Consider the following 22778-nt stretch of genomic DNA (forward strand, 5'->3'; position numbering starts at 1 on the left):
CAAGAGATCAAAACAAAGCCAGGGCGGGCTGGGACTCCCTTCGTCTTGCTATTTATTCCAGTGTAATCTAATTAAAGCAACAGGATATATGCTTTCCCACAGCGACTGAACGTCTTTAAAAAGAAACAGCACAAATAAAAGCTCCACGGGCCAGGTGAAGGAGGGGACAAGGGCAGAGTGGCCAGGCTCCATGGCCGGAGGCACTGGGAGGGATCTGCCCCAGATACCTGTCCCCTTGCCAAGATGCTGAGTGGCAGCTCTCATGGGGCGCTGGGACACCTGGAGGTTCACCCAAGATCTCCCAGGACAGGAGCTGCCACCCTGCCCTGCACTTCCCTCGACACTCTGGAAAGCATCCCCGGGGTCTGGCCCCTCCACGCAGCGTTCCAGGAGCCCACCCATCGCCCATGGGGGGGGTCTGTGCTGCCTTGCGTGATGGGGCTGGAAGGAACGGGCATATACGAACCTGCAGATCTTTGCTTTCCAACACTGGCTGGACTTTCACTGAACACATGAACTGCTGTGGAAAAGAGCAGTGGCAAGGCAGGGTGGGCACAGGAAGAAAGAAAAGGGCTGGAGGAGTATTTCAAATACTTTATTTAAAAAAAAAATTCCCAGTGAAAACCACACAGGCTGTGCCTTTCCGTGGGTAAGAGGCACAGCCCCTGCCCCGTCTCCCGGCTGGCCCCTGGCACCACACCCCGGGTGGGCAGCTCAGAGGCCGTGCTCCTGCCAAGAGGGCAATGCGGCGCGGGGCTCCAGCTGGGGAGGGTTCACAGCTCTGAGCAGCCGCTCTCTTAAAAAACGTTTAAAACCAGTTGTGAGAATAAACTCTGGTGTTAAAAAAGGAAAGAGAAAGGAGCAAGGAAGGCTCTGCCAGCACTGAGGGCTGTGGCTGGAGGTCCCACACTCCTGCCTGGGGAGAGCCATGGCGCCCGTGGTGTGCAGCAGCTTCTCTTCTTTAAAGTGAAAGCAATCAATCAACCAACAGTAATTTCTTTCAAATTTCCCCTGCAGCCACAAATTTCTCCAGCTGCTCACACAAATATGCCGTCTTCGCCATGGGAAATGCTCTTGCGGAAACCTGAGCCTTCCTTCTCTGCTAAACAACATGCTTCAGATTCCCTGCAAATAAAAGGAGGCAGAAAAGGATATTATTGCTAGACCACTCTCCATCGTCTTTGAACGGTCATGGAGAACAGGAGAGGTGCCTGAGGACTGGAGGAAGGCTGACATCACTCCGATCTTCAAAAAAGGGGAACTACAGACCAGTTAGTCTCACCTCTGTCCCTGGGAAGGTAATGGAGCGACTCATTCTGGATGTCATCTCCAAACACGTTGAGGAACAGGAAGTTATTGGAAGTGGTCAACATGGATTTACCAAGGGTAAATCGTGCTTGACCAATCTGATAGCTTTCTATGATGTTATAACTGGTTGGCTGGATGCGGGGAGAGTCGTAGATGTCATCTACCTTGACTTTAGCAAGGCTTTTGACACTGTCTCCCATGACATCCTCATTAGGAAGCTGAGGAAGTATGGGCTAGATGAGGTGACAGTGAGGTGGATTGAGTGTTGGCTGCGGGACAGAACTCAGAGGGTTGTGATCAGCGGCACAGAGTCTAGTTGGAGGCCTGTAACCAGTGGTGTCCCCCAGGGGTCAATACTCGGTCCAATTTTGTTTAATATATTCATTAATGACCTGGATGAGGGGACAGAGTGTATCCTCAGCAAGTTTGCTGATGATACCAAACTGGGTGGGGTGGCTGACACCCCAGAGGGCCGTGCTGCCATCCAGCGTGACCTGGACAGGCTGGAGAGCTGGGCAGAGAAGAACCTAATGAGGTTCAACAAAACCAAGTGCAAGGTCCTGCACCTGGGGAGGAAGAATGCTAGGCACCAGTACAGGTTAGGGGCGGACCTGCTGGGAAGTAGCTCTGAGGAGAAGGATCTGGGGGTCTTGGTAGACAGTAAATTATCCATGACCCAGCAATGTGCCCTTGTCGCCAAAAAGGCCAATGGAATCCTGGGCTGCATAGGGAAGAGTGTGGCCAGTAGGTCAAGGGAGGTCATTCTCCCCCTCTACTCTGCACTGGTGAGGCCACAACTGGAATACTGTGTCCAGTTTTGGGCTCCCCAGTTCAAGAGGGACAGGGAACTGCTGGAGCGAGTCCAGTTAGCCTGGAGAAGAGAAGGCTGAGGGGAGACCTTATTAATGCTTACAAGTATCTCAAGGGTGGGTTGAAGGAGGATGGAGCCAGGCTCTTTTCAATGGTTCCCAGGGACAGGACGAGGGGCAATGGGCACAAGTTAGAACATAGGAAGTTCCGTTCAAATACACGGAAACACTTCTTTACGGTGAGGGTGACAGAGCACGGGCACAGGCTGCCCAGGGAGGTTGTGGAGTCCCCTTCGCTGGAGATTTTCAAGACCCGCCTGGATGCAGTCCTGAGTAATGTGCTCCGGGCAATCCTGCTTTAGCAGGGGAGTTGGACTAGATGATCTCTAGAGGTCCCTTCCAACTCTGAAGATTCCGTGATTCTGTGATATTTCCACTGATATTTCAGCCTGACGGAGGAGCCAGGAGTGCACAGCATAGATCCATCCCTTGGAGAAAACACTTGTGCCAGGGCCAACTGTGTGCCAGGGATATTTTTGTGTTGCAGGGTTGACTCTCTAACCGACAAGCTCCAACCAAACTTGCATACAGGAGGAGGATGTGAGCTTATGGCATAAACATGCAGAACTTGGACTTTTGATCAAACCAATGGAGATTTAAACCAAAGAAGCACAGGAAGGTAAAATACTCTATGTCAGGCCTGTAACGGGTGACAAGCGTATGTGTGGGAAGTGGTAGCTCACCGAGCCGTGGTAATCGGACCATCAGCAACTGTGAAGTGTGTCTAGAAGGACAAAACTGGGCCAGGGACTGGAGAGGCTGGGGAGAACCACACGGCCTGTCACACGCAGTCCAGGAGGCTCCTCCAGTGTACTGATGATAACTTTTTAACACAGGTGGTGCAGGAGCCAACAAGGAGAGGTGCACTCCTGGACCTAGTATTAATCAACACAGAGGGACTGGTGGAGGACATTAAGGTTGGGGGCACCCTAGGCTGTAGCGATCATGAAAAGATAGAGTTCAGGATCATGGGCACTACACACAAAACAACAAGAAGCAAAATCACAACCTTAGACTTCAGGAGGGCTAACTTTGATCTCTTCAAGAAACTGCTTGGGGAGATCCCATGAACTAGAGCTCTGGAAGGCAAAGGGGCTCAGGAAAGCTGGTTGGTATTCAAAGACCACTTTCTCCAAGCTCAGGATCGGTGCATCCCGAAGAGCAAGAAATCGTCCAAGGGACGCAGGAGGCCTGCCTGGTTGAGCAGGGAGCTTCTGAACAAGCTCAAGTGGAAGAAGGAAGTTTACACTCAGTGGAAGAATGGCCTAACCCCTTGGGAAGATTACAAGAATGCTGCCAGAGTGTGCAGGGATGAAACAAGGAAAGCTAATGCTGCCTTGGAACTAAACCTGGCAAGGGATGTCAGGCTCAACAGGAAGGGCTTCTTCAGGTATATTGGAGGCAAAAGGATGACCAGAGAAGCTGTGGGCCCACTGTTGAATGAGACAGGAGCCATGGTGACGGAGGATGTGGAGAAGGCGGAGTTATTGAATGCCGCCTTTGCATCGGTCTTTACTACCCGGCCGAGCCCTCAGGATCCCAGGCCTTGGAGAAAGTAATGGGGAAAGAAGAAGACTTCCCCTGGGTTCAGGAAGATCAAGTGAGGGACCAGTTAGGTCAATTAGATATTCACAAGTCCATGGGCCCTGATGGGATGCACCCGAGAGTGCTGAGGGAGCTGGCAGAGGTCATTGCTGGGCCACTCTCCACCATCTTTGAAAGGTCCTGGAGAACAGGTGAGGTGCCTGAGGACTGGAGGAAAGCCAATGTCACTCCGGTCTTCAAAAAGGGCAAGAAGGAGGACCCGGGGAACTACAGGCCGGTCAGCCTCACCTCCATCCCTGGAAAGATGATGGAACAGCTTGTTCTGGGCGTCATCTCAAGGCACGTGGAGGAAGAGAAGGCTATCAGAAGTACTCAGCATGGATTCACCAAGGGGAAATCATGCCTGACTAATCTGATAGCCTTCTATGATGGTGTGACTGGATGGATAGATGAGGGAAGAGCAGTAGATGAGGTCTACCTTGACTTCAGCAAGGCGTTCGACACAGTCTCCCACAGCATCCTCATAGGCAAGCTTAGGAAGAGTGGGTTAGATGAATGGACAGTAAGGTGGATAGAAAACTGGTTGCAAGACAGAGCTCAGAGGGTTGTGGTTAGGGGCGCAGAGTCTAGTTGGAGGTCAGTGACAAGTGGTGTTCCCCAGGGGTCAGTACTGCGTCCAGTCCTGTTCAATATATTCATCAACGACTTGGATGAGGGGACAGAGTGCACCCTCAGCAAGTTTGCTGATGATACAAAGCTGGGAGGGGTGGCTGACACACCAGAAGGCTGTGCTGCCATACAGAGAGACCTGAACAGGCTGGAGAGTTGGGTGGAGAGGAATCTTATGAAATTCAATAAGGGCAAGTGTAGGGTGCTGCGCCTGGGGAGGAATAACCCCGTGCAGCAGTACAGGTTGGGGGCTGACCTCCTGGTGAAACAGCTCTGTAGAAAGAGACCTGGGAGTCCTGGTGGACAACAGGATGACCATGAGCCAGCAATGTGCCCTTGTGGCCAAGAAGGCCAATGGCATCCTGGGGTGCATCAAGAAGAGTGTAGCCAGCAGGTCAAGGGAGGTCATCCTCCCCCTCTACTCTGCCTTGGTGAGGCCACATCTGGAGTACTGTGTCCAGTTCTGGGCTCCCCAGTTCAAGAAGGAGAGGGAACTGCTGGAGAGGGTGCAGCATAGGGCTACCAAGATGATTAGGGGACTGGAACACCTCTCTTACGAAGAAAGACTGAGGGAATTGGGTCTCTTTAGTCTGGAAAAAAGACGGTTGAGGGGGGACCTGATCCATGCTTATAAATACTTAAAGGGTGGGTGCCAGGAGGATGGGGCCAGGCTCTTTTCGGTGGTGCCCAGTGACAGGACAAGAGGTAACGGGCACAAACTTGAGTATAGGAAGTTCCACCTAAACATGAGGAGGAACTTCTTTACCTTGAGGGTGGCAGAGCACTGGAACAGGCTGCCCAGGGAGGTGGTGGAGTCTCCATCTCTGGTGACATTCAAAACCCGCCTGGACGCGTTCCTGTGCAACCTGCTCTAAGATGTCCCTGCTCTGGCAGGGGGGTTGAACTAGATGATCTCCAGAGGTCCCTTCCAACCCTATGATTCTATGAAACGAGGCTGGGGAACTGAAAAGCAAACCGTGGTGCAGGGGAAGGGCTAAACACATGAGCTCTCAGCTCCTGAACTCAGACACTGTGGTACGAAAGGCAATGAAAACTACACACCACCAGCAGCTGGAACAGACCCCCTGGATGAGCATCTGCTGCTCATTCAGACCTACACAGCCTGCAGGTCCTCCTGCATCTAAACATTAACCCCTGGCTCCAGACAGTCTAACAATCAACCACTGGAACAACCTCTCCAGGGACGTGGCAGAGTCCCCACTGCTAGTTTTCAAGATGCGACAGGACAGGGTGCTAGGCAATCTCATCTAGGCTCCCTTTCCCAGGAAAGGTTGGACCGGAGGATCTTTGAAGTCCCTTACAACCGAGGCTGTGCTATGAAGCTAATAAGGACAAGACCCCGTGCTCCTCTGCCCAGCCAGAGGAAAGGCAACGGCAATTTTTGCTAACAGGGACCCACGGCCCTGAGCTGATGTGCTACTAACTGAGAATCCCAAGTGAAGCAGGAGAGGGATGACGTTGTACACGATGAGCAGTCAAGTAATGTGGTTCATCCTTCTCATGAGCAAGAAAGACCCTAATGAGCTTTCCTGAAGTCCTCTCTAAAAAGACTTGTAAGCCCGAAGCAGGAGTGTTGGCTTGGACAACTCACCTTTGATAGAGTTAAGAATTTCTTGAATTCTCTGTGGCTCATTGCGGTCTGGTCTACAGCTCGGTGTGATCTCCAGCACGTAATCAGGACCGTATTCTGTGAAGAACTGCAGGGAAGAGGAGAGGAGAGTCAGCAGAGAGGTCTCTGGCTGGCTGAGGCGGGAGGGGGGCTCCTCGTGGGTACCTGTTTGTAAAAAGGCAAAAACATTTTCTCTGAGGGGCGCATGTAGCTTAACCACACCAAAGAGGTGCTTCTGCAGTGTCTGTGTCCACCTCAAGTTTGCAACCGCTACCAATTCAAGGGTTTGGGAAGCAGAGCTCAGTGGTGCACCCAAAAGCAGTCTCATGTCTATGCCAATGCTTTATTTGGGAAAGCTGTTGACACTCATTTTACACACGGTTACCTGCAAACCTGATTTTTTTATGAACAAAATTCAAGTGCTGCCTATCAAATATCCTCCCTTTCAGCTCTCTGCTGCCCTTGCACAGTGCTGCGTTGACATGACTGTCAACACCTGGAAGGAGAAAAATCAGCGTGTTTCAAGGTTAATAATGTGTCTTTCCTGGCTGAGTGCTCCAATAGTGTGCAACAGAGCCTGAATGAGAAAATCTGCAGCATGTGGGCTCTACGTGACAATGCAGAATCACAAATTATTGCCAGCAGTTTTATTGCACAAGCACGCAGCACTGAGCAAAGAAGCAGACACACCAGGGTTAAAAATTCAGCAATGAAGTTGCAGTTGGTCCTGTTGTTACCCCTGGAGAGCCTCACCCCATGGAAAGGTAGTCCAGACTTACAGGCTATTGTATCAAAAATAGAGAAATTCACAGCATTATCGTCTCCCAAGTGATACATGATGCACAGGGCTGAGGTTTTCTTTAAGGGTGAGATTGGAGGTGGCATATCTGGCAACCCAAGACCAACATCTACCCCTGACGCTATCCACCCAAGGGTGTTAAGAGAGCTGGCTGACATCATGGTGAGTCTACTCTCCATAATCTTTGAGAAGTTGTGGAGATCAAGGGACATCCCAGAAGACTGGAAGAAGGCTAATGTCACCTCCATCTACAAGAAGAGCTTAAAGGAAGATCCAGGAAATTATAGGCCCATCAGTCCTACTTCAGCCCCCAGGAAAGTTATGGAACGAATCCTCCTGGGGGCTACCACAAGTCAAATGAAGCATGTGATTGGGAAAAGCCGGCACAGATTCACCAAGGGCAAATCGTGCTGAACCTGATTGCCTTCTATGACAAAGTAACCTGCTCAGTTGATGTGGGGCGAGCAGCGGACATTGTCTACCTGGATTTCTCCAAGGTTTCCAACACTAGGAAGCACTAACAAAAGGAACTCCTTCAACCACTCATCACTTGACAAAAGCAACAGGCAGCACCTGGGAATCAGCTGAGTTTTGACCCACCACAGGGACCCAGAGAGGCAAATCCACCAAAACAAACCAATAATGGTCTCCTTGAGGTGGGAGGCTTACGCCTTAATATTTCCGAAGATAGTACAAAAGAGCCATTTGTACAAGCACCTTGTATCCACTCTCTGGCAGCCTGGAGGGGATTCAGGAGGTGGTTTTCAGTGCTTCAGAAAAGACTCGTTCTGTTTCCTCACTTTCCAGAACAAGGAGGATGTTACAAGCAGGCAAGCTCGGGCTTCAGCAACAACAAAACGCCTGCACTACTCACTTACCCATTTATTTGTAGCAGGGGAAAACCTATCTTTTTCATCCCTGAAAAAACCCTGTCATTTTCAGGGGTAAAAAAAAGTGTTGAGAACCGAGACTCACAAGGAAAGCTAAAAATCCTCTCCTTAATCAGCAGCTCACGTGGAAACTCATGACCACTCCCTTTTAAAACTCAGGCATGCCAAAACTGCGAGAATCACAAATGTCCGATGCGCAATCCTAAAGCCCCGAGCAGGCCAAAAGGAGCTGAAGTTTAAACCAGAAGGAGGCATACCCGGGACTGCAAACGCTTTCCCTCCCACCAGCGGCATATCCCAGAGAAAGGAGCGGTGCCCAGTGTCGTAGCACGACTGCAGAGTGCTTTGGTGGCCTGAGAGAGGGTGGGAGTTAATGGTTCGGAGATGGGAATGTGGAATGACTGCAGGGAAAGAAGTGCTGGAGGAAGAAAAGAGTAGGCATAGAGACCAGGAAAAAGGGTGAGAAATAGAGAAAGGAAAAGGCAAAGAGAAATAAAAAGGCTAAAAAACCAATGTTCTTAAAGGGAAAGGCTATTTTCTACTGAATAATACCAGATCTGACAACAAGTAAAAATAACAAATAGCTATTTTTTTGCCAATAGCAAAAAAATAGGTGTTTTATAGAAGTCTAAATTTTGTTCCTGATTTTAGTCCAAACAGTTCATTGATGCCCCACGGCACCATCAGCACGGGATGTTCAAAGAAGTTCTATGTCGGTCCTTCTAGGTATCCTAAGACTATTTAAACACCAGTCCACTGCTGCTCAGCCAAATGCTTTCTGGATCTCAAGACCACAGCCGTCTTGTTTTCAAGCCCTCCTCTACAAACTCATGAACAAAAAAGAACCACCAAAAGACCTCCATGTTTCTGAATATTGACTTCCTTTCATAGTAACTCGATTCCAAGACCTGGAGCTGCAAAGAACACCCCTAAACCTCTCAATGCTGGAAAAGCAGCAAAGCGCTGAATATAACTGGGTAGAATTTGGCCCGTCATCACTGAGAAAGCATGTCAAACCTGGCTGAAAGACATCAAGAGCAGCACAACCTAGCTACTTCACAGCACGGTGCTTCAGCCACGATCTGTGCCAGGCCACGCACTCTCACGAGTTTGCTTCAGGAGGGGAGCAGAGCCCTGGGGCTGTACAGCAGGAAAGCAGTGCCTGGACTGCCTTCCAGCTGCTCAGTCAGGAATTCTGCACTGATCTCAAAAAGCTGACTGGTCTGACAGCTCAGTTTCCAGGTTTCATGTTAATCAGAATGGGAATTCCTATTTAAAGCAAAGAAAATACAAAATCAGGAAGTACCAGCCTTTGTTTCTGCGCACAGGCACTGATAAGCTATTAAACCATTAGTGGTTCTTTGCCAGAAGCAGCAGAAAGAACCCTGGGAATCTGACAAAAAGACATCAGCCCCGTGTGCGCACAAATAAATAGGTACACATACACAGAAAGCACACGTCCTTTCCCCTTATCTCATAGCTGTGTAAGTATTTCATACCCAGTAACCTCCAAACCAGTTCTCCTTCACGACTTTTTGCGCTGCCAAATCTGCTTCCCCTAGTTTACCTCAAGTATGCCAACCCACCCCAACAGCACAACGCAGGCAGCCTGGAGCATCTCATGGAAAGATTACAGAGGGTAAATTATACTGATGAGAAGGACTCTAAAAATAAGCAAAACCAGTCACAGCTGTAGCTCTGGGAGTTTCTGTTAGGAAGCTCTGCAGGATTAATGCAAGATGAGGATGTCTCATCTTTAATCACAGAGAAACAGGATTGTTTCTCAACCTCTCAAGGATGGTGTACAAGTATTACTCCAAACCGTGTCTTCCAAACTCCATATTTGCCATCAACCGTCCTACTGTCTTCTGCTCTGACAACCGTGACCAGCAAAGACTGGGCTTCCAGACAGCTTTGTTGTAAAGCACAGCCTTGAAGAGAAGCCAGACAGCAAAAAAGATGGGTTTGGATGTCAACTCCCAAGCTGGCTCACCCCTTCCACAGGCAGCTTGCAGAGAGCCGTCTGACTTCAACAGACTCAGGTCCCCTCACAGAAAGCGCAGGAGTACAAGAGCAGCAAGTTGCTTCCCGGAGCACTCAGTGGGCCGACACGTGCACCCCCATCCGTACCCAGGGCAGCTGGCAGCCGCTGCGCTGAACTGCACACCCTGCCCACATCCATCAGCAAACCTGCCAGCTGGCTGCGAGCCTCCTCCCTTGGCAAAGGTGGAGCACAGAAGCTTCATCCCAACTTTGTCCAAGCCCTCCGCAAGGCAACAGCTCACCTTATGGATGTGGAGTGGGATAAAGCTTGCTTTTGTTTACACAAGGCTTTTTTGGTTAACTCTGTGGCTTTTAAAACAAAGACAAGTCTTAACATGCCCCTCTCCATACTTCAGAGGAAGCCAGAGGACGCGCAGCCATCCCCACGTCCAAGCTGAAAGGCAGCCGGGCAGGAGGAGAGCCCCAGATACACTGCACAACACACGGACACCCTTGAGGGAAGGTGGACACCTGCATCCTGGGCACTGAATTGCTTGACGGAGTTTGCATTCTCCATGTAGCCACCCACACAAGCGCTCCCATGGCATCTCAGAGTTCAAAGTCCCAAAACAAACCTCCACCATCCTCGCCTGGACGTTAAGTGTGTGGGGCCATGTGCTGCCACACTCATACGCAGCTCTTCATCGCAAAGGGGCTGGCAAGCAGTGGCACAAGCAGCCAAGTTTTCATGCCCTTAAACAGCAGAGAGGTCTCCAGGCCTGAGATTTCTCTCCCCATCAGCACCTGCACAGGGAGCTGCATCAGCACACCCCCACTGCACTCTCCGCAGTGGCCTCTCCCCAGACCTCAAGCACCAGCATCTCTTGTAGTTGCCTTATTGCAGAGGCACCTCCCTCTGCTAAGGACCAATGTGCACGTGCTGTTGGACGTGGGTGTTTCTGACTGTGCTGTCCCCCACAGGCAAGGTTCAGCAGCAGGCTTCCAGGAGAGACTGGTACCTGTACGTACCTCGCAGCTTTCGTCAGCAATCAGACTTGTTTCAGCACTCCAGAGAAGCAGGCAGTTCCCAGCCCTGGAGGAACGCTCTTTCCTGGGGAAGAAGCACAACGCAATCCAGTACAAGCAGTCCCACACTGGGCTGTGGGCAGGGCTTGCACATCCACTCGCGGGCGAGAGGCTAGCACATCTCAAACTCCTGCTCTCATGCATGCCAAAGCCCGTGCCATCCCTCACCAGAAGACAGAGCAATGTGCTGAACAGCTGAACCACAGGATCCCCCAACGTGGGGGCTATGCAGGTACCTGACAGGAGCTCTCCCATGAGTTTCATCAACCAACTGGGATTCCCACGTCAAGGGGAATAGATTCTCCAGGCACAGGTTAATACACACAAAGGCTGGGACATAACAGAGGGGGAGACTGGAGTCGCTCAGACAAGAGTTGGGAAGACGACACGCACTGGCCCTCACATGCTCAGGCTGCAGAAGCCCTGTGCAAATGAGCAAGTAACACCGTTTTCCCAGCCGGCCCCTCCTGGTCCCAGGCTCTAACTGTCACATCCGACACAAAGACGGGCCTTTTCACAGCTTCACTGGTTTATCAGCTTCAGCTATTAACTTCCTGCTGATGAGTAAACAGACTGCCAGAGAAACTGGCAATGCTTCCAGCTGACTGTTCTTCCATGAGTGACAAAAGTTTGGAGGACCACAGACATAAGGAAGAGTTACTGGTTTGAGTAAAGCAGCCACCAGGCTGCAGCCTCAGCTGAAAGCCCCCAAGAGCAGCATCAGGCAGTTTGGTCTGTGCGGAGAGGAGCCAGCTTGGGGACAGAATCCAAATTAAAGGGCAACGTTAGCTGCAGCGAAGACAAGCCTACAACTGCTCGGGATCTGCCGTGGCTTCTGATCTCATGGAAAACAGGACAAACAATAAGAAGGATGTCAGCTTCGCCGCATGTCGTGGTTTGCCTGCAGGTGTCTGACTGCGGCACGGTTCCGACTTCCGACACGGCAGTGTCACCGTGTTAAAAGGAACTTGCATTTAATTAAGTACCCAAATCTAGACTGGATCAAGAGGGGATTTTGTAGATGAGCTTCAACAGAGCTTTCCACTCTCAGAAAGCCATTCTTCTCCTCTCCAAGCCAGAGTGGTCTTCAGAAATCGCATCAAAGAAGGTGTTTATTGCTGCTGTAGTCTTATTACAGCGCCATTCTGTCAGACACCCTCAGCCAAACATGGGACCAAGTAACCAGAAACTGTTGCATTTGTCTCTGTCTCAGAGACAGCATAACAGCAGCCCCAAACCCAACTTTCTTCTCTTCCAAGAGACGTTCAGACACTGACCCAAACCACTGTCAAGCAACCAAGTGCAAATCAGCTGGAGAAATCACTCCCGGGTTTGCTGCACATTTGCACTGCTTCCCATTTTATTCCAAAGTATGAAAAAGACTTAAGCTATAAACCCAAAGATGCAGTTTCCAGTGAGAATGAGTCAGCCAGAAAGGCCTTACCAAGGAAGAAAGGATGGGAAGAACCAACTTTTTACACTGCAAGAGGAGCTGCTGGAGTCTCCATCTAGGAGGTCTAAGCCCTGAGAGTTGGGTAAGAACAGCCTGGTAATACTGGGGATACTGGGACAAAACCAACCTGAGGGAACCAACCAGAAAATCTGAGCATTTCCTGCGACGGAAATCTTTTCGAAAGTGGAAATTTTCCTAAAGGAAGTGGTGGAAGCCCAACTGCTTCCATTATCTCAAACCAGATAAAGCCCTTGAGCATAAACAAAAGGGAATGTTCCTGTACTGGGTGCCAGTTTACTTTGAAAGGGGAGTTTTGATACCTAAAAGTAATTATTTTTTTCCGTGTCCAGTTTTCACAAACGAGGCAATTTTCCAATTCATTTATTTTTTTTAAAAAACAAAAGTCCTGGTAACTGTTACTAGCCTGATATACCCGCTCACAGGTCTCTTAGCAATCTTCTCACACAGAGAAACCCCACAGCATTTTCTGTGCGCAGTAAGACCTACACACTGTAATACACAGGCCAGGGGGTAACGGGCAAGGATAACCTACCCACGACTCCCCGACTGTCAAAGACTGTCCAGAAGACAGAAAACTCGGATGGTGCAGACAGAGGCTGCTGCACGCATGTGAATGCTATCTGTTACAAGGGTACAGACCTTTGCATCACCTGAAACCTCAGTGCTACGGACACTGGACCTGTCATCCTCGCTCAACGAGGCAGATGAAATTGCTCCAGGTAACTCAAGCCGAGGTGGCAGAGCGGGCTCCCAGGTGTAATGCCCCTGCCTCGTTTACGGTAGGCAAGATTTTAGTGAAGAATGGTGGGATTAAAGCCCCTACCTTTAGCATTATCCCATGCAAGGTGCATATTGGATCACATCTTGGCATACAGCCAGGCATCCCTGCCTCGCTCCAAACCAGAGCCTCAGCCAATTTATCCTTGTCACGTTCTGGATGGAGAGCAAGGAATTATGGAAACCAAAAGGATGGCCCAAAACGCGCCACCCTGGAGAGGCAGCCACCCCCTTTCCTGCGTGCGCTCGGCAAGTCCCATGGAGCACACTGTGCACAGCCAGTCACCAGCCTTGCATTCTTCTTTTTACCTGGGTCTCGCTTAACTGGGACAGGTTTGGAGAAGTGCTGAACACCCACAGCTGCCCCCAGGACCAGCTTAAACATCTAAGTACCATAATAATGCCGAATCCTCTCGCAAACCAAGCCTTACAACTTACCAACCGGCAAATACAGAGACAGCAGGATACTTCTTGGCCATACATTACAGAAAACTGCAAGAGCACCCAGAGAAAATCTGTGTTCGCACTATTCTTTATACTCGTCCCCCTGCATCTGCTGCCAGCTACTGCGGCAGAGAGGAGACAGACAGACAGACTGACAGCTTCCTGGACGATACTGCTCACTTGACATCCTCCAGACTGTACATTCCCATACTATTTAAGACCATTGCAACACGTCAAGTGAGCAAAGTCTGGTGTCCAGGCCGGGGAGAAAGACAGATACTTGCAGTGGACATAGCCATGACACAACTGGTTCTTGCAGCACGTGGGGAAAACAAATCCAGATGCTTGGTTTGGGAAGAAAGGTCTTGTGGGCTGGGAAGGGGAAACGGCTTTTGCTATGGAGGGCTCAACTCCACTTCCCAATTCTCTTCAGCGCTGTAGAACAGCTGTTGCCTTTTGGGAACTGGCGTCTGCCGGGCCAGGCACCCAGCTCGACACCAGCTGCGCGGCCAGCAGGCACTGGGACATGCCCCAGTGCACAGCCGAGAAACAACAAAACAGCTTCACTTACAACCAGGGCTTTGTGACAGCCCCCCCCTCCCCTCCCCCCACTGCAAACTGTCCCATTCCCTGCCCCAAGCCCCTCGCAGCCCCCCAGAAAAGCCTGGCCTCCTGTTCGCTCACTGCTGGGAGCAGTGGTGGCCGTTGGTGGAGCGGGGAGTGGAACAGAGGTTGTTCAGCAGGTACAAAGTGCTTTTTGTTCCCTTGACAGGGCTGAGATGCCGCTTCTCCTGCTCCTAACACTCCTGGGGTCCCCGGAGAAGGGGCAGGGGCAGTTCAGGAACGTGACCGTCTTCAGTTTGCTGTATCTTAGCAGGGCCACAGCTTGCCTCTTTCATCCCTGGCCATGAAAAGCACATAAAAGATTGAATTCACGAATGAAGATCTTTACAAACTGACGTACGGGGACTCTGTCTGCCCCAGGACCTCCTCCCACAGCAGCAGTGCCCTGTATTATCACCACCCCCTGCGCTGGTCACTGGTCGTCTCTCCGTCCCTTTCATTTAGCAGCCAACACCTCCCTCCCCAACACATCACGCTCACAAAGCGCCCTGAAAGCACCGCTCTGGGGCCACAACACCGAAGCTGCCGCCAGCTCACTGCGGCACGTGCCGTCGGTGTCTCAGGCAAAACGGTTGGTTCCTGCAAGCACAGCCAGAGCACACGATCGCAGAGAGGCAAGATCTCCCCAGCTGGGTGCAAAACAGAGTGATGCGGTTCAACCCTGCAGCGAGCGGCAGCCGGAGGGCTGGGGCTGAGGGGACACCACACTGAGCTGGGGGCCATCAGGCCACCTTCAGGCACCGCACACGAGGACCCTCTGCTGCCTTGGCCTGCCCCATTTTGTAAATCCCACAAAAATCACACCTCACAAAAAGATCTCAACGTCGTTTATGAAGGCGTTTCACGCAAGTTTACTGATGCTTCATCCCATTTCCCTCATGTCCTGTTGCTAGTCACCAGAGAGAGGAGATCAGCACCCCGCCTTGAGGAAGGTGCAGATGGTGATGAGGTCCCCCCTCAGCCTTCTCTTCTCCAAGCTGAACAAACCAAGTGACCCCTGCTGCTCCTCCTAAGTCTTATGGACGCCCACGGTCCACTAAGATGCCCAGGGACATCAGTCTTGTGCTCTGTGTTCCTTCTCTCCCTGCCCCCCCCCCCCTTCCACCATTCCTGCTCAAATCTGTTAATGTTACCTTCTCTGGTTTGTGAGCATTTTTGAGGGGACTAAACAAGGCCGCCGAGACTCATTTAGCATGCCCAAGAAGACAGAACATGACTGCACGCAAGCACCATGGATCAGCAAAGCCCTTCAAAGCAAGCACGCCATCTGATTTGGAGTGCGGACGTTCAGGTGCTGATTCAGCACCGCACGCTGCGCTGCACCGCCTTTAGTGTTACGCTGTGTGTAGCCGTGTGAGAGCAAATGTGGGGCGATGCACCCCGTGGCTGCCGGGCACAGCTTCCCAGGCTCGGGGCGAGCTGCTAGCCTAACCCTTCAGTGGGCAAAGTTTGGACATCTCTGTTTCAATGCAAACGGCCTCACCGCGTCCAATATGAAAACATGAGAGGGACCCTTACTGCTGGGCAAGTAAATGCTATCTATGCTCAGCATTACGAAATAATCCAGTTTAGGAGGAGGGAGGAGGCAGTTAACTGCATCAGAGTTATATTAGAGAAAACAAAGATGATCCTTCAACGTTCTTGCCAAGACAGTTGCTTTCAGAAACTGTTGATCTTGGTTGCGGTTCAAGAGCTAAGATTACGGACCAACGCTGCTGGGAAGAATCACAGAATTTTCAGAGTTGGAAGGGACCTCTAGAGATCATCCAGTCCAACTCCCCTGCTAAAGCAGGATTGCCCAGAGCACATTACTCAGGACTGCATCCAGGCGGGTCTTGAAAACCTCCAGCGAAGGGGACTCCACAACCTCCCTGGGCAGCCTGTGCCCGTGCTCTGTCACCCTCACCGTAAAGAAGTGTTTCCGTGTATTTGAACGGAACTTCCTGTGTTCTAACTTGTGCCCATTGCCCCTTGTCCTGTCACTGGGAACCACTGAAAAGAGCCTGGCTCCATCCTCCTTCAACCCACCCTTTAGATACCTGTATGCCATAATAAGGTCTCCCCTCAGCCTTCTCTTCTCCAGGCTAAAGAGTCCCAGCTCTCTCAGCCTTTCCTCATACGGGAGATGCTCCAAGCCCTTCATCATCTTAGTTGCCCTTCGCTGGACTAAGAAGCAAGAAAACATTTAAAACTGATAAAGGAAACCCTTTGAAAAACTGTAAGCATCAGCCTGTGGTCCTGGCTTTCAGGGTACTTGATACAAACTGCTTAATGCATTTCAGAATAGGATTATAAATATAAATGAAAAATAGAATCTGGTGCCATTAGTGAGGCTAGAAATTAAGCTCTTGATCACCCGCCAGAGGATGTGATCTTGCACCCCTCTAGGAGAGGCAAAAACTTCACCCCTGACCGGACACACACCTTCCTGACTGTGAAGCAGCCCGCAGTGGCCGCTTGCGGGGAAAACCACAAGCGTGGCAGCCGGCTCGTGCCTTGGTTCAGTGCAAGCCCTACACAGCGCAGGGCACTGCATGCACATGGGTAACACGCTACAGCCCCAAATCTCACCTTCAGCTGCAAGGCAGTCCCAACCACTAGCAGGCTCTGTAGCAAATAATAATGGGATAAACCTGTTGACAGGGAACACTCCTCCCAATGCCTTTTAATTAGCAGTTCCTCAACGACTCACAGCCAGGGAGCACACATCCATTTGTTACACTACTTAGGAGCAGAGCTGTAAGGAGAGGTCTGTACACCAACCTAAGGGCTGTGCCTTGGGGTACTTTGCCTCCTGCTGCTCAAACACAACTTCACCGCTTCCAGCTGGTAACGGAGGGGCCTCGTCCCTGGGGATCTGTACCCTGCTGCAGTTCGCTTACCCACTTTGTCCAGGTCCCAAAAGAGATGCAGATTCCCTGAAGCAGACTGCTGCTCCCTCCTTACTGACATAAACAACACCATCTTTTAGCTGGTATCTGATCCAGAACCACTCAACTCGTGTCCCAAGGCTATTTCTTATTACTAAGGCCACTTTATCATCAAGGCTACTTTATTACCTTTGATGAAGCACGTGGCCACAGGCTTTAAAATAATCAAACAGCTTAACATACGCTGGTGTCTCCATGCATTCTTTGTAGACCTGATGTATATTCAGGCAGAGCACCGTGGATTTCGGACTCATTCCTGATTCAACTCCAACGAACTCTTCCCCCAAGAGCTCTCTGGCTATGATGGCCCACCGCTCCAGCCACTTCACCTGGCATTCAGTAAGCGAGGCTCCTGGTCCTCACTAGCTACTTTGCTGGCTAACGTCACCCCAGAGATAATTCTTACCAAACCCTCTCCGTGGTGCAGGGGTCGAGATACGCTTGCTCATGGCAGACACCGAGTTTTACAAGCCTGCCATAAAAATTCTCCTATCGGTGCCCAAGTGGGAACAGCAGCACTTGGTGACTGCTTCATCCGAGGCAGCCCATGTCTCCCCTCCCTCCAGCTCATTCCTCTTCGAGTGCTGCACCACAGCTCCAAGAGACAGGATGGGCAATCTCTGTGAGCTCGTTCCTGCAGGGTGATCCCTGAGAAGCTCACCTCATCTCTGGAAACACCACCACAAGCACTGTTTGCCTGCAAGGGGAACCCAAACAGGCTGGCCACCAGCAGCACCACAGCTCGCAGCCAGCTCCGCTCTGTAGCCCAAGCGCCAGCCAGCCCAGGAGGGGATACAAATTCCTTTGAGAAGGAGCAGCCAGAGCAGGCAGGGCCCCACTGCGCACCTTGTGACATCCTGCAGTCGACTCATTCCCACACGGCTCTTATCCTTCAGGGCACCTGCTGCAGGAATCATTAACACAACAGATAAACTGTTCAGAGCAATAACAAACAGGCAAAACCTTCAGCAGTCAATTCCTACAGAGGGACCCACCCTTTTCACATATATGAAAGATCCCGTCTTGTTTAAAATCCATTTCTGCAGAAACCTGGTTAAAGGATCATATTTAAGCATGACACCTCTCCAGAAGCATCTTGTATCTGTCATCACCAGTTTCTATAATGATTAATTTCCAGTTCCAACCCACACAAACGCTTTACTTTCTCATGCATACTGGTCCATGGGATCCTTGGACAAAGGCAAAACCGTAATTCTCCTCTGTAGTCACTGTCGGCTTGAACTGCTTTGCACATGCAGGTGTGTTTCCGTAGGGTCAGTAACAGCGGTCTGCTACTGGGGATGTAGACTGTGTCCCTCCAACCAGCTGTCCAGCCCCGCTCAAGGCTTTAAAAGCACCAGCACTGGAACCGAGACAGCACATACGCGATCACGAACAGCACCCGGCCCCATGCCCCGCTGCAAGACTGCTGGTCAGAAAAGCGCCAAAGTTGTACCTGGTACTTTCTGTAAGTCGATGAAAGCAAGGCTAAAATTTAAAGCCCTGAGAAAGGCCCGGCTCTCTCCTGGCAAAAGCACGCGCACATCCTGAAGAGCTCTTTGAGCAAACAGGTGACTCCCCCTCCCCAGCCCCTCTGTAATTATCTGAGACGGGAGTTTATTGGCGCCTGAGATCCTTGCAAAAAGATGTGGACAGCCTTGGGTTTTGGGAACAAGCACCCACTATGCTGCTAGGACAGTGCATTATTGTTACAGGAGTGTCTCAACAAAACAGTATTGAGCGGCAAGGATGCCGTTTGGATTAGGTAGAACGACTCAGCTCTCGCACAAGGAGAAGGAAGGGTTTGTCAAAGCTTTACCTCGTGATCGGGGATCTCGGAGGACAGCGTTCTCCCCAGGATGACCCCAGTGAGGTATGTCCAGCAGCGAGCTGTGTTGGCAAGGTTGTAGCCTCCTGTCTCCAGCAAGAATTGTGATTTTGGAGGGGGAAGAGTGGGGAAAGGGAAGAGAGAGTGACAGATTTTAGTGGAAGGAACAAACCACGGAGGCAACACGCGCAGTTCACATGAACTCAGCTTATTTCATCCACTCAAGCTGTGCCCAAAACCTGCATTTTGCACCTGCTGGCTACTTGAGGCCAGGTCCGAATGACACTGTGTGCAAGGGCAGACCTCCCAAACTGAACCCCAGTTACATCCAGCATGGGACTGGCCAGGCTCCTCCAGACACCATCTCAGACCCAGCACGAGCTCCCGGGCCCACGCGCTGGGCTCTCTCCTGGCCACAAGGAGAGGTGCTCAAAGGCAACAGGGAGAGAAACACAAGGGCAGCTGTGGAGACGGGGAACTCCCGCTTTTTAATGCCAGCCTTCAACCCATAAAGCATAACGCACGTGCCCAGCCATTCGCTGGTGAGCTCTTCAGCACTGTCATGTTCGAGAGGACAAATAAGAAGCTCTTTAGTACAACAACTAATTACCATTAGTATGGTAATGGTCACCTCCATGGTAATGGTACATGAGCTCACGAGGAGAACCCTTAGCTGAATGTAATCCTGCAAGAGACTCAGAAGTGGCATTTTTTCCAGCAAAGATGACTAAAATAGTAAGAGAGAAAACCACTTTGAAAAGAGAGGGAAACTGTATTTTTCAACATTCCCTTCTCTTCGTTTGTTTGTTTGTTTGGGTTTTTTTTTTTTTTTTTTCAAGTATTGACTCCTTCCTCAATTTCCACTTCAAAATGATTCCACAAGCTGCAGTGGTGGGATGCTCCTTTGGTATTTTCACAACTGACAACCAGTTGACCCTAATTTTTATACAAAAGTTTTGGGGTTTCTTTTTGCCTGAAAGATGCTGTCCCCAGCATACCCACAGACATGCCACGGCAGACTGAACACTCATAACCTTTCTAAAGCAAAGTGCATTGGCACATCAAATTGTAGGCTTAACATGCGCTACCTGATCTCCACCATCTCAAAAAGGACAACAGCTAGACCTGATAGGGCTCCAGGCACAGAGCTTGGGGGATCTCCCTGGCACACAGTGGCATTTGTTGTTCTGAAATGCTCTGTGGCATAGAGCTTGTCCTGTGCTCTCCCCACCGGACAAACAGCTGGTTATGCAGCATGGCAGAGCTAAGTCAACCTTAGCTTTCACTGGGTATCCGTCCTTTTTTGAAGCCTCTGCTTGAAGCCAAGCAAATTCATTCATTGCCAGATGCCCGAGGTAGGTTTGGGAACACAGCGCTTGCTTTTAAAGAGAAGTGCTGAAGGGCTGATCAGCAGAGATGTGAATCAGAGGTCCCAATGAGAAGCTAGGATCAGTTCATTGGGGTTAACAGCCTCTGCTCTCCTCCGGAGGAACCAAGCAGCCTTTAACTCAAGATTTTAGGGTCAGGATTGAGACTTGCATCTGTCAGTATCAAGGATTTCAGGTCTATGTGAAAACAGTACAGTGCCACAGAGCATCCCGCTGACACTGCCCTGAGCCCAAGGGCATACACTCGAAGAAGGGTCGCAGGAGGACAAACCTTCTTCCTTGTGAACAGCAGGACACGCGCGTGCTCACCTCCTCCCAGGATGAGAGTTGCTAGCTGCCACTGCAGGACGTACTTCAGGCACTTGCCCACTCCCTCGGGCGTCATGTTGAAAGAGCACATGGGATCCCCGGCGATGGTGTCTGCCCCCAGCTGCAGCACAACCGCATCTGGGTTGAACGCTGCGTATACCTCCTTCAGCACGCTGTGGAGAGGAGAAGCGGAGGGGGTTACTGCAAACACAGCTCAGAGGGATGCTGGTGGCATAGCCCTGGTCCCTCAGATCCATCGATGCATCTCAAGGTTTCTGTATTCTCTGCTCCCATCCCCCTCACACCAGTTATGTGCCCTCTGCTCCCAGTTAGCCTTCTGCCTCTGCTACTCTCCTGCAGTAAGTTTAGCTCTCAAAGTGCTCCTCCCAAGGCAAAAGCATCACTGAGAACACGGGGGGGGGGACGACACGACACCAGTTCTGATCAGCTTAGCGGTAGCATCAAAGCACATGTTTACATTGGCTGCCCTGCGCAGAAGGGCTGCAAGCCAAATCCAGGGGCTTTTCTCTCCTGTAAAAGTCACGGTGAAGAGCAGGGTCTATGAGACAACAATCCTAAACTCTCAGACACATCTCACCAGGACAGGACAGGTCGAACAGAGGAAGGCTCTGCACAGGTTCTTACTCTCGTCTCTCCCATATGAGACAGAAATACATTTACCCCATCTCTAGTGGATGCTGGGGTGCAGCAGGGCCAGTGCCCTTGAGACAGTTTATTAGAAGTATTCTCTCTTGCAGAAGGCAACTGAGCATGTCAGACGTTTGGCTTTGCTCCAGGAGATTTTTAGTATTACGAACGCCACAAAGGGAATAATGCTGTTCTCCGCTGTGCTCCAAAGCCCAAAATACAAGGCAAATAATGAAGAAAAACACGTTCTTTCACAACAGTGTTTTTATTTTGCTAAAGTAGAAACAGATGTGATCCCTCAAATACATGCTTTTGCCTTGGTTAAGAGAACCCAGGCATCACTAGTTCATGTTTGATATGCAATTAGGAACCACTGCAGTGCCAAATGAGAGAGAGTGCTGCTTCCCCATGACAAAGAGCTTGCAATGACCAGCACTCCCCCCCGAGAAACTTAGCCGGTCTCCGCACCCAGACACGGTGCTCCACTGAGCTCGGTGCGGTCTGCCAAGGCAGGTGCCCGCAGGGCTGAGGCCATCAGCTCTACAAGCACCACAAATTCACTACTGAAATACAGGCACTGCTGGGAAAAAACTCGACAGGTGATGAGAAAAACTCTGGGAAAAAACTCAACCCCCCCAAGGCCAAATATGTGAGCCTGAGGGAAAACAGGATTTCCATTCGGTATGAGTATTCACCCTGGGTCGGGCAACACAGCCCGAACGTGCCGTGCGCCTGGCCCCAGCACCCCCGGTACCCGGCAGGGCCAGGCAGCCAACAGCTACTCACGCCACTCACGCGTGGACAGCTGCCAGGCCGTGTCGCCCACACAGCCCCACCACGCTACACAAACTGGGGCAGATGGTGAAAATTACAGTGCTGAAAATCAGAGAGCCGTCAAATCGGCATAAGTTTCCTTCTTGAAGTGGACCCAAAGTCACCCTCTCTTCTGCAGATATCAAGGATGGGATGGATGAGAGGGGCTTCCACCTCTGCCCAAGGCCCACGTTGTGCTACCCTTCCCTGAAGTAAGGAGGACTGAACCGTCTTTGTTCAAACACTGTAGGGCTTCTTGACAGTCTGCTGCTGGTGAGGGCTTTTGCTGCCTGTGCTTAGACCTCTGCAAGCACATCTAGCTCCTGTGAGCTGTCTCTGGGTCCCCCTTCCCCCATCTCCCTTGGACACGCTTCTCTACTTTTTCTAGACAGGCAGCTGACACTGGGCAGTTCGAGCAGCTCACTTTCTCCCTAGGAAGCTTTGCATTCTTCACGGATCCACCAGAAATGGGCAGATGCATGTGAAATAACATAGACAGAGGAAGGTTTACCTCTCACTAGCAAATACCGGGGTCCCCTGCTGCCTCACCGGTCTCACTGTGCAAGGACAGCCACTTCCACCAAAATGCAATCACTACCACGAGTCCTTCTATTATTTCCCCAGTGAAACTCACTTCAGGCCAAGGCTTCCTACTACTTCTCAGCAAGGTCTCCCAGCGAGGATGGAAAAGAGTCTTTTAGCCCATCCCTGTAGGTTTTTGCCGGCTGCATGAGGAGTTTTAAACAGAGTTCATTCTCTCCCTG

The 22778-nt window shown here is 50.9% G+C and overlaps 1 protein-coding gene across 1 annotated transcript in view; it reads right to left on the reverse strand.

Annotated features, from left to right (window-relative positions):
• Nucleotides 1–565: 565 nt before the first annotated feature.
• Nucleotides 566–22778, reverse strand: part of HDAC8 (histone deacetylase 8) — a 38971-nt gene continuing 16758 nt past the window's right edge. The window contains exons 8-11 of the mRNA XM_082488071.1: nt 20554–20726; nt 18848–18942; nt 6004–6109; nt 566–1125 (exon numbers count right to left, since the gene is read on the reverse strand). Coding sequence (XP_082344197.1) covers nt 1103–1125; nt 6004–6109; nt 18848–18942; nt 20554–20726 — 397 coding nt within the window. The 3' untranslated portion in view covers nt 566–1102. The remainder of the gene's footprint in view (nt 1126–6003; nt 6110–18847; nt 18943–20553; nt 20727–22778) is intronic.

This window comes from Vanellus vanellus, assembly GCF_965231255.1.
Source record: "Vanellus vanellus genome assembly, chromosome: 10".
Lineage (NCBI taxonomy): Eukaryota > Metazoa > Chordata > Aves > Charadriiformes > Charadriidae > Vanellus > Vanellus vanellus.